General features: G+C 51.6%; 1 protein-coding gene across 1 annotated transcript; it reads right to left on the bottom strand.

Moving 5' to 3' along the window:
• Nucleotides 1-2,135: 2,135 nt before the first annotated feature.
• On the bottom strand, nt 2,136-12,951 carry Ccr7 (C-C motif chemokine receptor 7). The gene is made up of 3 exons (XM_034507276.2): nt 12,864-12,951; nt 7,003-7,052; nt 2,136-3,959 (listed from the first exon to the last, which is right to left on the bottom strand). The coding sequence occupies exons 1-3, from the start codon at nt 12,871-12,873 to the stop codon at nt 2,883-2,885; spliced, it is 1,137 nt and encodes a 378-aa protein (XP_034363167.1). The 5' UTR covers nt 12,874-12,951; the 3' UTR covers nt 2,136-2,882.
• Nucleotides 12,952-13,266: the final 315 nt, after the last annotated feature.

Below are 13,266 nucleotides of genomic sequence, written 5' to 3'. Positions count from 1 at the left end.
CACAGCCAGGGAGGATCCAAGTCAGGGCTGATGTGGGCGCGCACATGAGTGTGTGTGTGCGAGCACGGGGTGGGGGGAGCTTAGGGGATGTGGACAAAGGACTGTTGATGGAATGGAAGGAGCTTGGGGCAATTGCAGAACGAAGGCCTGGCAAAGGACACAGGGGGATGGGACTCTTGTAGGAAGCAGATGAGGAGAATGAGAAAGAAAACCTGGGTGGGCTTGGGAGGGCGGGAGTGTTTTTTTCTATCTCGGGGAATCACCCTTCAGCTCAAGATAGGCACAAGAGTGCATCAGGCCAGGCTTAGGCATCAGGCCAGCATGGAGCTGAGGTTAGAACTTCTGAGACAGAGCAGTTTGGGGGATTAATTAATTTGCTGGGGGTTATGTTGTTTCTGTAAATATTTGAGACGTCCAGTTATACCAGAGCAATGTATTTGAAGCCAGGGTGGCCTGTATGTGTGGTTGGCCCAGCCCCCCCCCTTCCGTGATCCCTCCGTTGTAGCCCTCCCCTGTAGGAACCAAGGGCTGTTTTCCCATCTGTAACCTCATTAGGTAAACACAGCCACGTGCACTCTGGCAGGTTCCCCTTGGGGACGACCATGGCCGGTGGCATCACCTTCCTGCCGCATGCTTGTGGTCACACAGTCGCAGCTGAACCCTTTTAATATTCAATACCAGCATCCCGAAAGTAGCTGCACACTGACTCCACCTGAGCCAGTCTCATTCCTCCCCGGGGTGCTGATTCTCGGCCTGGAGGCCGCCTGACAAATTGTGTTAAAGTCTTTCTAGCCCCATGCACCCTGTGGAGGAGGGTAACTGGTGTTTGTGGTTACAAGCTTAGAGAATGAAGAATTGTTGTGGAATAGGCTCTATTTTCTCCTTTTCTTGGGGAAATTGGAGTTAGGTTTTTGTGTGAATGTCTCACCTCTCTCTCTCATGTCCCACCCCATCCCCCCATCTCACCTCCAGGCTCAGAGAGATTAGGGTGCCAAGCCTTCAGACACTTGCCTAGGCATCATAGGTTGGACCAAGCTCTCGGGCTTGAGGAAGTTAGAGCTATGGTTAGACACTGGGACACAATGACAAGGAAACTTGGCCTGTGGGGGGTGGGGTTAGGGGTGACAGAATCTGGTCCTCTCCCTCCGCTCTCCACACTGTTATCTTTTGAATGTGTGTGTCCCACCGATAGCTCTGTTTGAACTTGAATCATAGGATGATGGTATTGGAGGGTGGGGAGGGTGGGAGATAACCGGCTGGCCATGAAGGCTCCACCCTGATGAGTGGATTTAGTGCCTTATAAATGGACTTGGGAGATACTAGAGTGGAAGTTGTCTCACTTCCAGAATGGTGAGAAATAGATTTCTATTGTTTATAAGTTATGCAGACCACTGTGGTGTTTTGTTACAGGAAACAGGAATGGACTAAGACACGAACTTCAGAGGTACTTAGGGGTCCTGCCAGGAATGGTAACTTCTGTTACTAGTGACCAGAAAGGAGGGACCCAAGTGGTCCTATCTCTCAAACACCCCGCAGAGTCCCATCCAGCCTGTGGCATCTGTCTCATCCCTAGCTCTCTTAACTCTAGAATGCCATCACCTCTGTCTGAGTTTCCCACCAAACACGAGTTCTGAGAGGAGTGTGTGCAAGTCTGAAGGGACCTGACAAGGGTTAGGGCTGTTTCTGGGCTATCCTGTTACAGCAAAACACAGTAGGATGCAAGTGTTCCCGGGGGTCCACTGAGTTCCCAGGCACAGGGGTTCCTGGGACAACCTGGTCTTTCTTCCCTTCACTCAGAGTGGCCTCCCATGTATACGGCTGCCTGCAAGGGCCTGGGTCCCACCCCATGGGGTCTGCAAGTGTATGTGCAGAACAGACATCCTGTCTTCACTCTCTCTCCACCTCTTGCATCCTCATGGGCTTACTTCTCCATCTCTGGAGAAGCTCAGTGACCTCATACTTCTGAGAAAGGAAGGCTGGCGTGGGGGGTGGGGGTCGGGCACGCACAGGACGATCAGGTGGAGTGGGGGGATTGATTACCAGAGAGCTCACTCACTTGCCATTTACCCAGGAATTTTCTCCCTTCTTTCAAATTTGTTTCCTCGAGGGAATTTTTTTTTTTTTTTTTTTTTTTTATTTGTGTCTGAGCAAAACTATACGTGATCTCATGAATCGAAAGCAGAACATGAGGAAAGGTTTCTGGTGCTGACAGAGAACAAAGAAGCAGCTTGCTGGCCTTTGTCAGCCAGCAGGGTCACCTTCTCTCGTTTCTGTGACCTTTCTCTCTGCCTTTTTTTCCATCCTAAAGGAAAGGCCCAACTACTTGTCATCGCCATCCAGAGCCCCAGCTGGGACTGCATTCAGGATGATGATGTGGTCTGGCCCTCAGGAAACACTCCCCTTCCTGGGGAGAACAGCGGAGAGGCAGAAGGGAGGGGCGGTGCTCAGTGGGAGCATGGTGAGAGACTGTCATCTCTTGCTGGCTTGATAACCTCTGTCCTTGAATCCTTGACTTTTCTTTATGCTAGAAGCAGGTTCATTCAGAGGCCTCCGAAGTGTACCCAACAACCAGGGTGTTCACCGGCCCCACATCCCTCACTCCGGAAGGTGTGGTGGCCTCTCAACTTTCACTTTTGGCTGTCAGTTTGGGGACAGCTGTCCTGGCTTGAGTATTAACTTCTCAGCCATGTCTCTTCCAGCCTTGGTTGAGGTAGCATATATGGGTTGGGGTTAAGCGGTTTCTTAGGCCCTGATGTCAACCTGACTGGCCAGAACTGCTCTTCCCTCAGCAGCTCTTTGGTGGATCGCGAGTCTGACTATGCTCCCAGTCTCCACATTAAGGGTCCTGGTAGAGGTCCTTGTAGTCCGGGCAGGGAAACCCCCTACGGGGAGAAGGTGGTGGTGGTCTCTGCCTCCATGCTCATGGACGTGTTTCGTACGTGCCGGCAGGAAGACCACTGCTGGAGCCGTTCCTGGCTGAGGCAGCCCAAGTCCTTGAAGAGCTTGAAGAGGTCACTTCGGAACTTGACGCCGATGAAGGCATACAAGAAAGGGTTGACACAGCAGCGGACAGAGGCCAGGCTGTAGGTGACGTCATACGCAATGTTGAGCTGCTTGCTGGTTTCGCAGCTGCTATTGGTGATGTTGAAATTGGCCACGGTCTGGGCCAGAACCACTCCATTGTAGGGCAGCTGGAAGACTATGAAGACTACCACCACAGCGATGATCACCTTGATGGCCTTGTTCCGCTCAAAGTTTCGTGCCTGGAGCAGGGTGCGGATGATAACGAAGTAGCAGAAACTCATAGCCAGCATAGGCACTAGAAATCCAACAACCATCTGGGCCACTTGGATGGCAATCAAGGCCTCCACTTGGGCACTGACGAGTGAGCATCTCCATGTGTCCTCGCCGCTGTTCTTCTGGAGGCCGCTGTAGAGCAGCTCGGGAATGGAAAGGATAAGGGCCAGCATCCAGATGCCCACACAGGACAGCTTGCTGATGAGAAGCACGCGGGCGCGGTGGCGGTGGGCTGACACAGCCTGGACGATGGCCACGTAGCGGTCGATGCTGATGCAGAGGAGAAGCAACATCCCGCTGAAGAAGCTTAACTTATAGATGCCAAAGATACTCTTGCACAGGGAGACCCCAAAGATCCAGGACTTGGCTTCGCTATAGGCCCAGAAGGGAAGGACCATGAGGAAGAGGATGTCTGCCACGGCCAGGTTGAGCAGGTAGGTATCGGTCATGGTCTTGAGCCTCTTGAAATAGATGTATGTCAGTATCACCAGCCCATTGCCTAGCAGGCCCACGAAGCAAATGACTGAGTACATGAGAGGCAGGAACCAGGCCTTAAAGTTCCGCACATCCTTCTTGAAGCACACGGATTCATACAAGGTGTAGTCCACGGTGGTGTTCTCGCCAATGTAGTCATCTGTGACCTCATCTTGGCAGAAGCACACCTAAAGGGCAAGGAAGCAGCTGTTGAGCTAGCAGTCCGGATCTCACAGTCAGGACATTCTTAGTTCTGTTGTTCCCTTGCAAACTCTCAGACCTTAGACCCACTGGGAAACTATAGCTTTTCCCTTAAACCTCGAGTGGGTCTTTGATTTGAAATCGCACCTCTTAAGCCTCAGCATGTGGGGCTGGAGAACTGGCTCAGGGGTTAAGAGTACGTGTTGCTCTTATAGAGGAGGCCAGTTTGGTTCTCAGCATCCATCATGGCCATCTGTAACTCCAGTCCCATGGACTCTGGATGCCCAATCCTGACCTCTCAGGTAGCAGGCATGCATGTGGTGCACTTACATGAATGCAGGCAAAACATTTACACTCATAAAATAAAATAATAAACTTAAATAGGGGCTGGAGGTTAATGGCTTAGAGGTTAAGAACACTGCTCTTCCAGAGGTCTTGGGTTCAATTCCCAGCAACCACATGGTGGCTCACAACCATCTGTGATGGGATCCGATGTGGCTGAAAACAGCAACAGTGTCCTCATATACAATAAATAAATAAATCTCAAAAAAGACTAGAAACAAAACAAAAACAAATCTAAATAATGATTTTAGCATGTGTGTGAATCACTCCAGGAGGATCTTGTTAAAATGCAAGTCCTGACGGGTAGACTGAGGCAGGACCAGAAGTATACACTTCTGCTCATCAACAACAAAGGTCTGATTTTGTCCAACTCTTGGTACATCCAGTCTCATCCTCACTGAGGGTGGATTGGACATAGTTTAGGGCTTGCTGTCTGCTGAAGCCTGAGCTGGAAAACACACATCTTCTCTGTGTCTGGGAGACTGAGGCAAATCGCAACTCCTGTGCGGGGGCCATTGCAGGGTTCGGGAACCTGATTCTAGTTCCCTTTATGTCTACAGAGGGTTTATCTTACTCTAAGGCAGTGCTGTGATATGTTTTGGGTGTGTGTGTGTGTGTGTCTTTCTTCTGGAGCCTCTTTTAGGTCCCAGGGGAGTTTTTTTTTGGGGGGGGAGGGGCGGGGAGCTACAAAATGCCTCAGCTTTCGAGGGAAAAAAAAATCAATGTCAGAGTCAAGGTAGAGGAAGGTCTGAGGCAGAGAGAGACAAGATCAAAGCTCCTCAGTGGGAGTAAACTTCAGTTGAGGGACCACTCGTATGACTGTGGACCATCCAGAAGTGACAAGGAGATTTTCATGGCTCCATGGTAGGTACACACTACACTCAGATAGCGTGTACACAAATGTACCACTGGATGGCAGGGACTGTGGGATAGCACTTGGGTAAATGTGACTGCCTTCCTATGGTGGCTTGTGCCCCTGGACGGAAGCGGCTCTCTACCCCCACTCTCCCTCTGTGTTCCCACCCTCTTCCCACACCTCTTTGCCTCTCTTCCGGCAGATCCCAGTCAGCAGGGCTCAGCTGTTCTGGTCTTTTTTTAGCCCTTGTGCAGGGCTGCAGGGTGCGTGTGGGGGAAGGTTCAGCAGCTGCTGTGATTTTATCAATGGAGGGGTGCCTGCTGCCTGCCTGTGTGTGATGGATGGACCACTGCAGATGGGAGGGGGTGGGGTGGTTCAAAGGCCCACTTTGGAAAGCTCATGGTTCCTCCTCTGGGTAGGAGACTTTCAGCCATTCAATGGCAGTCCATAGACTGCACCACCATTGTGAGCCTGCCAACAAAATAAGGACAAAGTGGTGTTCAGGAGCCATTTCTTGGGGCATTGCTAACTTGAGAAGAAGAGTCCATAGCAACCTTGTTTCCCTGGTCGAGGTGTGACTGCAGCCTGTGTTGGGGGGTGGGGGGTGGGGGCTGGGAGAGGTTAACTGCCCTGGGCTTCTCATGAATGGGTCTGTGGCTTTAGGGGCTTAAAGGGCTTCTAGACTTTTTGGAGGTCAGAACTCCCAGCTTCTATGAAGTATGCTCCCACACCCCCTCCCAGTCTTCTCCTTTCCCTCCTGCTCAACACCCCTTCCCCCACCGCCTCTGCAGCCCACAGCCCCACCACATCCGGCTCTGTCTGAAACCCCCCTTCCCCCAAGTGAAAGACAAAAACCAGCCACAGATGTCTTTACCCTCCTCTGGCCTTCCAGCCAGCAGTACAGGAGGGGTGGGAGTGGTAATGGGGAAGGGGCCAGGCTAAGGGCTGCAGCCCAAGCTCCAGGGGGCCTCTGAGAGAAGTTTGGGGAACAGTGCCCAGCCTGGGGCCTGCATCTGGCCTGAGCTCCTGGAAAGCTGCCCCTCTGGCCTCCGGACCTCGGGGAAAGTCAAATTGTGAAGCATTGCTTCTCCAGGCTAGCCATGGCCATTCCCCACCTTGAGAGAGCCCCAACCCAACCGAGTAAACTTGACTCTAAGAGTTTCTCCTGACTCTGGTAGTTGGTGAGTTACACCTTCTGCCTCCATTGCTGGGATAGAGAGCAGAGCACTGGGAAGTGAGCTCCTTGCTCTGCAGAATTCAGACCCCGTATGTATGTGTTCTGTTTACTATCCTCTTCACTGGGTCCCGGGCTCCACCCGTGTTCTCTCTCCCCACAGGCAAGCCAGATGGCTTTTCTATTTTATGAAGGGAAACAGAATGAGATTACAAGGAGACCCTTGGGCTGAAAGGCAAGCGGAGGCAACTTTGGGTGACTGGAGAGTAACCAGAGCACGGGACCAAGGGGCCTTTTCTCAGCTCACAAATGATGTATGTACCTATGTGCAAAACCAAGCCCCTCTAAGCCCTGTGTCATACAAGTCTCTCTCTAAGATCTCACTCTGTTTCTGTCTCCTGGGTGAGGAGGTGGAAGCTGGGGGGATGACGGAGGAGGCAGGTTACATCTCCTTGGGCTTTAATTTAAAGGGGGACAAAGAAAGTCCAGAGAACGCCTGCCCCCTGTACACCCACCGGGAGGGAGGGGCTGTCATCTTAATGAATGACCTTAATGACCTTTTCTTTCCTTCCGTTCGTCTGTTCATGTTCCCGCACTCCTGGCTGGGGAGGGGATGTGGAGGAGGGAAGAGAGATTTTGCCGTAGCAGGAAGCCTTACCTGGAAAATGACAAGGAGAGCCACCACCAGCACGTTTTTTGTGGGTTTTCCTATAGGAGACAAAGGAGATGATGTTACTGCCTGTAAAAATACTCTGTTATTAAGGAAAGCGGGGTGGGGCAGGGGCGCCATTGGGAAACTTTTATCCCAGGCTCCTCGAGCTTGCTGAAAGAGAACATCAGAACCAGATTGTGTGTTTGAACACCTGGCCTGCTGCCCAGCATCCCTGTTCTCACCTCCCTCTCTTTCGCTTCTACTCCCAGGTCTGGGAAAGAAGCAGAACAGCCTCCCCCCCCCCCTGCCCTGGCCGGTCTAGACTGCTGCTGGTTTGCAGTATCTACTGTACCCCAATAACCCCTCTAGATTGCAGGCCCCACACAGGGTCCTGAGTTCCCCCCTTCCCATTCCACATGGACGCAGGACCCTGTGGTGGTCAGGATGTGTGCACACATGCTCAACACTGCCTTGGTGGCAGGATCCACCAGCCTGGGAGCATTCCTTGATGGCCAGGGTTATGGACAGCCACTTGTGAAGCCTCACAGATGTTCTAAGGGAGGCAGGCTAAGGAAATGGGGATCTGTTTTCTCTCCCTCAACTCGTTTTTGAATCCCCTGCAGACAGAGACCACTGGTTAGAACAGGCCTGCATATGTCAGGGACAGCTCCTCATTCTGCTCAGAGCTGAGCCTTGGGCCATCCTGGACTGTATGTTCTCCTGACAGCTAAGCAAGAGGACAACTGGCAAAGTAATTTATGTAAACATCTTATGTTCCCCTTCGTCCCACATACTCCCCTTTCCGCACCCGGGGACCCTCGATGGACTCTCTTTGACAGTGACATCCGTTTCTAGCCCCTGAATCCCAGTTCCTCAGATCCACAGGAGAATCAATCCAGAGTAGGACTTTGCTCCCCTGAATCTATCTTCAGGAGGCTGGGGGGCCCTCTGGAGGCCAGGGAAGCTGTACAAACCCAGAAGTTGAGTGTCCTTGGCCATAGCACCACCTGCTGGAGCCAGAGCTACATGACACCCAGGGCTCCGGACATGTGCTCCAGGCTGAGGAGTCTAAGCTTGGTCACTCTTAGTACAGGCGGGAAGGGCATCAGGACACCCAGACAAATGTTTTCCTGTCCGCATATTCTTCTTCATGCTGTGTAAGCACGTCTTACTAAAGCACAACTCTGCCTGCTATTTCTATCACGCCTTAAATCCCTAGCTGTAAATCTAAATCCTCGCTGTGACGATAGACACTTATGCTTAGCGTGAGGCTGATGCCTCCAATCATCTACTGCCTCATGAGAAGTCCCTGCCTCATCAGCTCCATCTTTTTTTAGGGACAGATGGTCACCGTCCCTTATCCTCAGTTTGTACTAGAACATTTGGAGACAGGAAGGGGACTATCACCACGTGGCTTCACAGATCATCTCTCTTACACACACACACACACACACACACACACACACACACACCTCTCTAACTGAATTACCCCTGGCGCCCCCGAGCTTGAGGTCACATGTCCATACTTAACCAAACGATCTTCAGGGTCTGATGCACAGCCCGCCCTTCCCTGACTCATTTCAGGGTTCAGCGTTCGAGGTTTCTTTTAACCCGTCAACGGCTTTCGGTTACTGTAGAGAAAGCCCAATCTGACTGTCAGGGACAGGGAGAAACCCCTGAGGAACAAGACCTGTTTCTGTTTTACTCTGGGTCCTGTTCCAGTTCTTTTGTAGCCACCGTGGGGGAGGGGCTCCCCGGTGTGCGGATGAAATTGTTGTCTCATTCCAGGGATGCTGGATGTGGGGTGGGGGTTGGGGGTGGGTGGGGGTGGGTGGAGGTGGGGTTGTCCCGTAGCTCCAGAACAGGCCATTTTCAAGGCAGTTAACAGGAGAATTTGGGGGAATTTGAGCACGCGGTGGCAGAGGGACCGGGTCAGTGGCAGTGAGTCAGATGGCTCAACAGTCAGAAAGCAACCGCTCTTGAGTGACAGCAGTTGGGAATACCAATGTCGAGGAGCTGTTGATTGAGGCGTTGGGTGTTTCCTGAGCTCGAAAGGAAAACTCCCTAGCAATCCAGCCTGACACCCTCCCAACCCCCACCCCGTAACTCATCCCATCTCCCAGCCTGGGAAGCCTCCTCCTGCTCAGGTCCTAAGACTCCCATCAGCTCACTTTCCCTGGTTCCTCCAGGCTGCCCAGGAAACCATGGCTGCCCATCATGTGGCAAGGGACACCTCAAGCACTTTCCTCTCTGGACCTTCTCAGCCACTGTAGAGGACATGAGAGAGGGCAGAGGCAGAAGCAGGGATCCAGGGAGCAGATAAGAGGCAGGGATGTGAGAGCTGGTGGGATCTTGTTATTAGGGTACCAAGTCTGTCACTCAGTGATACAGTTTGGTACTTAAGTTCTCAGTGCAGTGTGCTGTCCACTTGTGGGACGAGTGCTACTATCCTGGTCCTCATGGATACCCTGTAAGGCTGTGACATCCAGCCCCACTCGAGGAACCATCAGCACAAGGCTTCCCTAGGGGCACTTAGCCTTCTGTCTGTGGAAACCTCACTTCTAGCCCCTCTCCCTAAGTTTCTCCCCCCTCATAGCATCCTGTAAGTTGCCGACTGACTCCTTCTGTATTCTAGGAAACAGAGACCCATTCATCTGGATTCACATAGCCACTAAACAATAGATCAGAGATGGGAAGGGGATACCTAGCCTGGGCTCTCATGGCCGAGTCATGTGACTTTTCTGATGAGCCTCGGGTGCGGGATCCTCCACAGACCAAGGCAACTCTTGTTCTCTCTACTGTCTCCCGCCACTCGTTTCTGTCGCTTGCACACCTCCGTGTCTTGACGTTGGTTTCTCCTCTGTCCTGATACAAGGATCCTGTTGTCCCCTACTCCGTTCATCTATTTGTCCCTCTATCTGGAAAAGGGCGGGGGACCTTTGCTGGCTCTCATTCTTTTTAGGGTGATGTACGGACTCCCTGATGCTGTCACACAGAGCTGTAAGGATCACCCCAGCCTGGCTTGCATCTTGGGACATCCACTGTCCCTGACTCTTGTTAGCCGCCACCTTTGACACCTTTCTCCCTTTCTCGTTGCTCTAGTGCCTCCACCAGAGCTGACTGTAAGCCCAAGGTGTGTGCACACGTAAGTGTGGGTGCACACCCATACAGAAGCCAGAGGCTTACATCAGTGCCTCTCGTCGAACCTGGAGTTTGCCAATTCTGAAGACTGGCTGGCCAGCAAGCCCTGTTATCCCTGCCTCTCGAAGCCTGGTATTACTTGTGCACACTGCTAGAGCCAGCTTTTAAACTGGGTTCTGAGTTCTGAGGCTCCAAACTCAGGCTCTCAAGCTTGTGTGTCAATCACGTTCCTAACTCTCAGGTTCTTCATTTACTTTGTTGGCTTAAGGTTGTAGAGTCTGAAGATCTGGCCACATCCTGGCCTGCTTTTATTTGGTTTGACAACTTCTACACACCCTTTAAAATACAACTTCAATGCTTTCCGGGCGCATGTTCACAGTTTTGCCTTTTGTTTTGGAATCGTGTCCTCACACCTCCTCAGGGAGTGCTGTATCTCACTATTGGTGTTGTGTGTTGACATACACGTAACTTACTCTCCCCACCAGACTTTGTATTCAAAAAATTCTCAATGAGCGACACAGATAACTGGAAGACAATACCATGCAAAGAGGAGAGTTTTCTCCTAGCTCCCCTGGGCTCCAGTGCTGTTCTCCACAGTCAGGTTTCTGGAGGGCCACAAGAGACTGACCCTGAATTCCCTTCTGCCGCCATCTTTGGCTGAGCTGTGAGACAAAGTCTCATTGGGTTATTTTTTTTCCCCCTTATCTCTGATTTTGAGAAGTTGTGCTGAGATCTGCGGTCCCATTTCTTGAAGGTGGGAAGGGCATGTCAGGGCTGCCCATTCAAATCATGAAAGAGGCCGGCTCAGCCCTGGTTTGGAGTTTTTCATTTTGTATAACAGAAACCCAGCCCCTCTCACCCACCTCCTGTCCCTGCTGGGTAGACAAAGAGTGAAAAACAGATTGTTTGTGGCCCACCGGTCCTTCCAACGGTGCCTGTTTTGAGCAAAGGTTCTTACACAGTTTCCCCTCACACGAGCATTTCAGAGTTAGTATAGCAGTGGTTCTTAAGTAAATGCAAGACTATCCCTTCTTCCAGAGCCAGAGGTTGCCCTGCCCAGAGTACCAGAGCCATGAGCTTAGCATCCCCTAACCTAGTCCAGAAGAGACTCTAGAGTGCCCCAGTGCCAAGGAAGGCAGCTGTCTGTCTCCTTTTTGTGTTAAAGCATTAAGACCTTTAATGGACTGACTAAGGTCAATTGAGAGGAGAATTCACACCATGAAAATTGGTAAGCGCCGTAAATTCAGGACCTTTCCTCTATTCTGGGATCCACTTTTTAGGAAGGTGCAGAAGGTCTTTGGTTGACGGTGTGGATACTCGGGGTCTATGGTTAATGGAGGTAGATACCTAGGGTGTAGCTTAGAAAGCAGGTGGCGAGGAGGAGAATCTGGAATGGATAGATATTTGAATTCTACAATACACTTAGAGAGGCTGATTCCATCCATCCATCCGTCCATCTGTCTGTCTGTCCATCCATCCGTCCATCCCATCAACATTTTCTACTTACACCCCAAACATCTGAGAGGCAGAGGCGTAAGAACAAAATTCTGCTTCCCATGAGTTTGTAGCCAGCAGAGGTGGTCCCCACCGTAGACCTTCCACAGCTGGATCCAGATCCAAGGTGCAGTGCATGCTGGGCAGGAGAGACAGCCGATAAAGATGCTGCTGGCTGTGGTGTGGCTGGGAGGGGTGTGAGGGCAGCACCAGGGAACCTTCACTTTTTAAAGTCAACCCCTTGTGGCTTTGAGGCCACAGTGCTGCTTTACTTGCTGGTGAGCGGAACCCTCTAGGAACTTGTCCCCTTGAGCCCCAGCCGGGTCTGACTCTGCAGCCGAGATTTAAGAGTTGTAACTGGGGTGTCTGGAGCTGGTCTATCCACCCAGTGCCTCCTGGGACTCCCCTTGGCACTTTGCTATAGTAGGCACTGGGGCTCGGCTGGAAGAATAGCTTTTTATAGAGAGGGCTGTGGTGTGCGGGCTTTGTTTTAGGGGCTGTGCTGTGCTAGCAGGTCTGGCTACAGCTTCTCTAAGTGGAACGCCCCCTGGGCCACTCAATTTTATGTCAGTCATTCATCCTTTAACTTGCAAGAGGCACAAAGCCTGGGGTGTGTAGGAAGGAGGGAGAGAGAGGAAGAGAGATAGAGAGACAGAGACAGAAACATAGAGAGATAGATGACAGACAGAAACACAAAGAGGCAGAAGTGGCAGCTTATATTTGTATTGATGCACGGCACTGTTCTTGTCAATTCACTTTTTTTTTTTTTTATAATCCCATGGGCATGGAGATTCAAATCCTGGTTTAACAGGAGAGAAAGGAGGGGTCCAGAGAGGGAGCAGAATGTCCTGAACTCTGTAAGGAGAATTTTCTTTGTTCCCAGAGGTACCAGAGAACATCACCCGTCACTATGAGCTGAGAACACGTTCTATCCAGGTCAACAAGGTCAGTCTGGCACGCTATTCATTCCCTGCTGCTTGATAGGATACAACTTTATTCCCCGAGTCCGTATTGGCATCCACAGCTGTTCCCTCCCCTGGGTCTGAAAGAGTAGGTACATCCTTTCTGGGCCAATGGGATGGCATTCTCTGAAAGCAGCCGCCAGTTCACACCGACTGCCCTGATTTCTCTGGAAGCTCCGCCCTCACGACCCTTATCCCCAACCCATGTTCATTGCCTAGAGTCTGGTTTTGTATCAAAAGTTGGCTTCTCTCATGAGGAAGCTTACTCACCCAGGTCCATGATGCTTTCTGGGCAGTTGAAGTCTCACAGGAAGGCTGTGCTTGTGTCTCTTGTCTCTGTCTCCAGCTACCCCTGTCTGGGGAGGAAGTGGTAAGAGCCCCTTTTAAGTTGTGACAGAAGCCACCCCCTTCTCTGCCCCTCCCACCCCTGCCCCACCTCTGCTCCTCCCTCAGAGTCTTCTGGGACCACAAGAGTATAAAAAGAGTGATAACCACACTCAGTGGTCATAGGATCCTGAATCACTGAATCTTTTGCATTCAGAAAGCCCCTGGTAGTACCTTGTAGAGTCTCAGTGAGGAGCTGCTTACATCTGTGAGTGCCCAGTGCCTGCTGAGGCACTGCTGCTGTGGGGTGAAGCAGGCTGAGGCTCCGGAGTCAGAGATGTACTGCACC

This window comes from Arvicanthis niloticus, chromosome 6 (assembly GCF_011762505.2).
Source record: "Arvicanthis niloticus isolate mArvNil1 chromosome 6, mArvNil1.pat.X, whole genome shotgun sequence".
NCBI classification, from domain to species: Eukaryota; Metazoa; Chordata; class Mammalia; order Rodentia; family Muridae; genus Arvicanthis; species Arvicanthis niloticus.
Note: the sequence above shows the minus strand (reverse complement) of the source record. Positions and strands in the feature narration are given on the sequence as shown.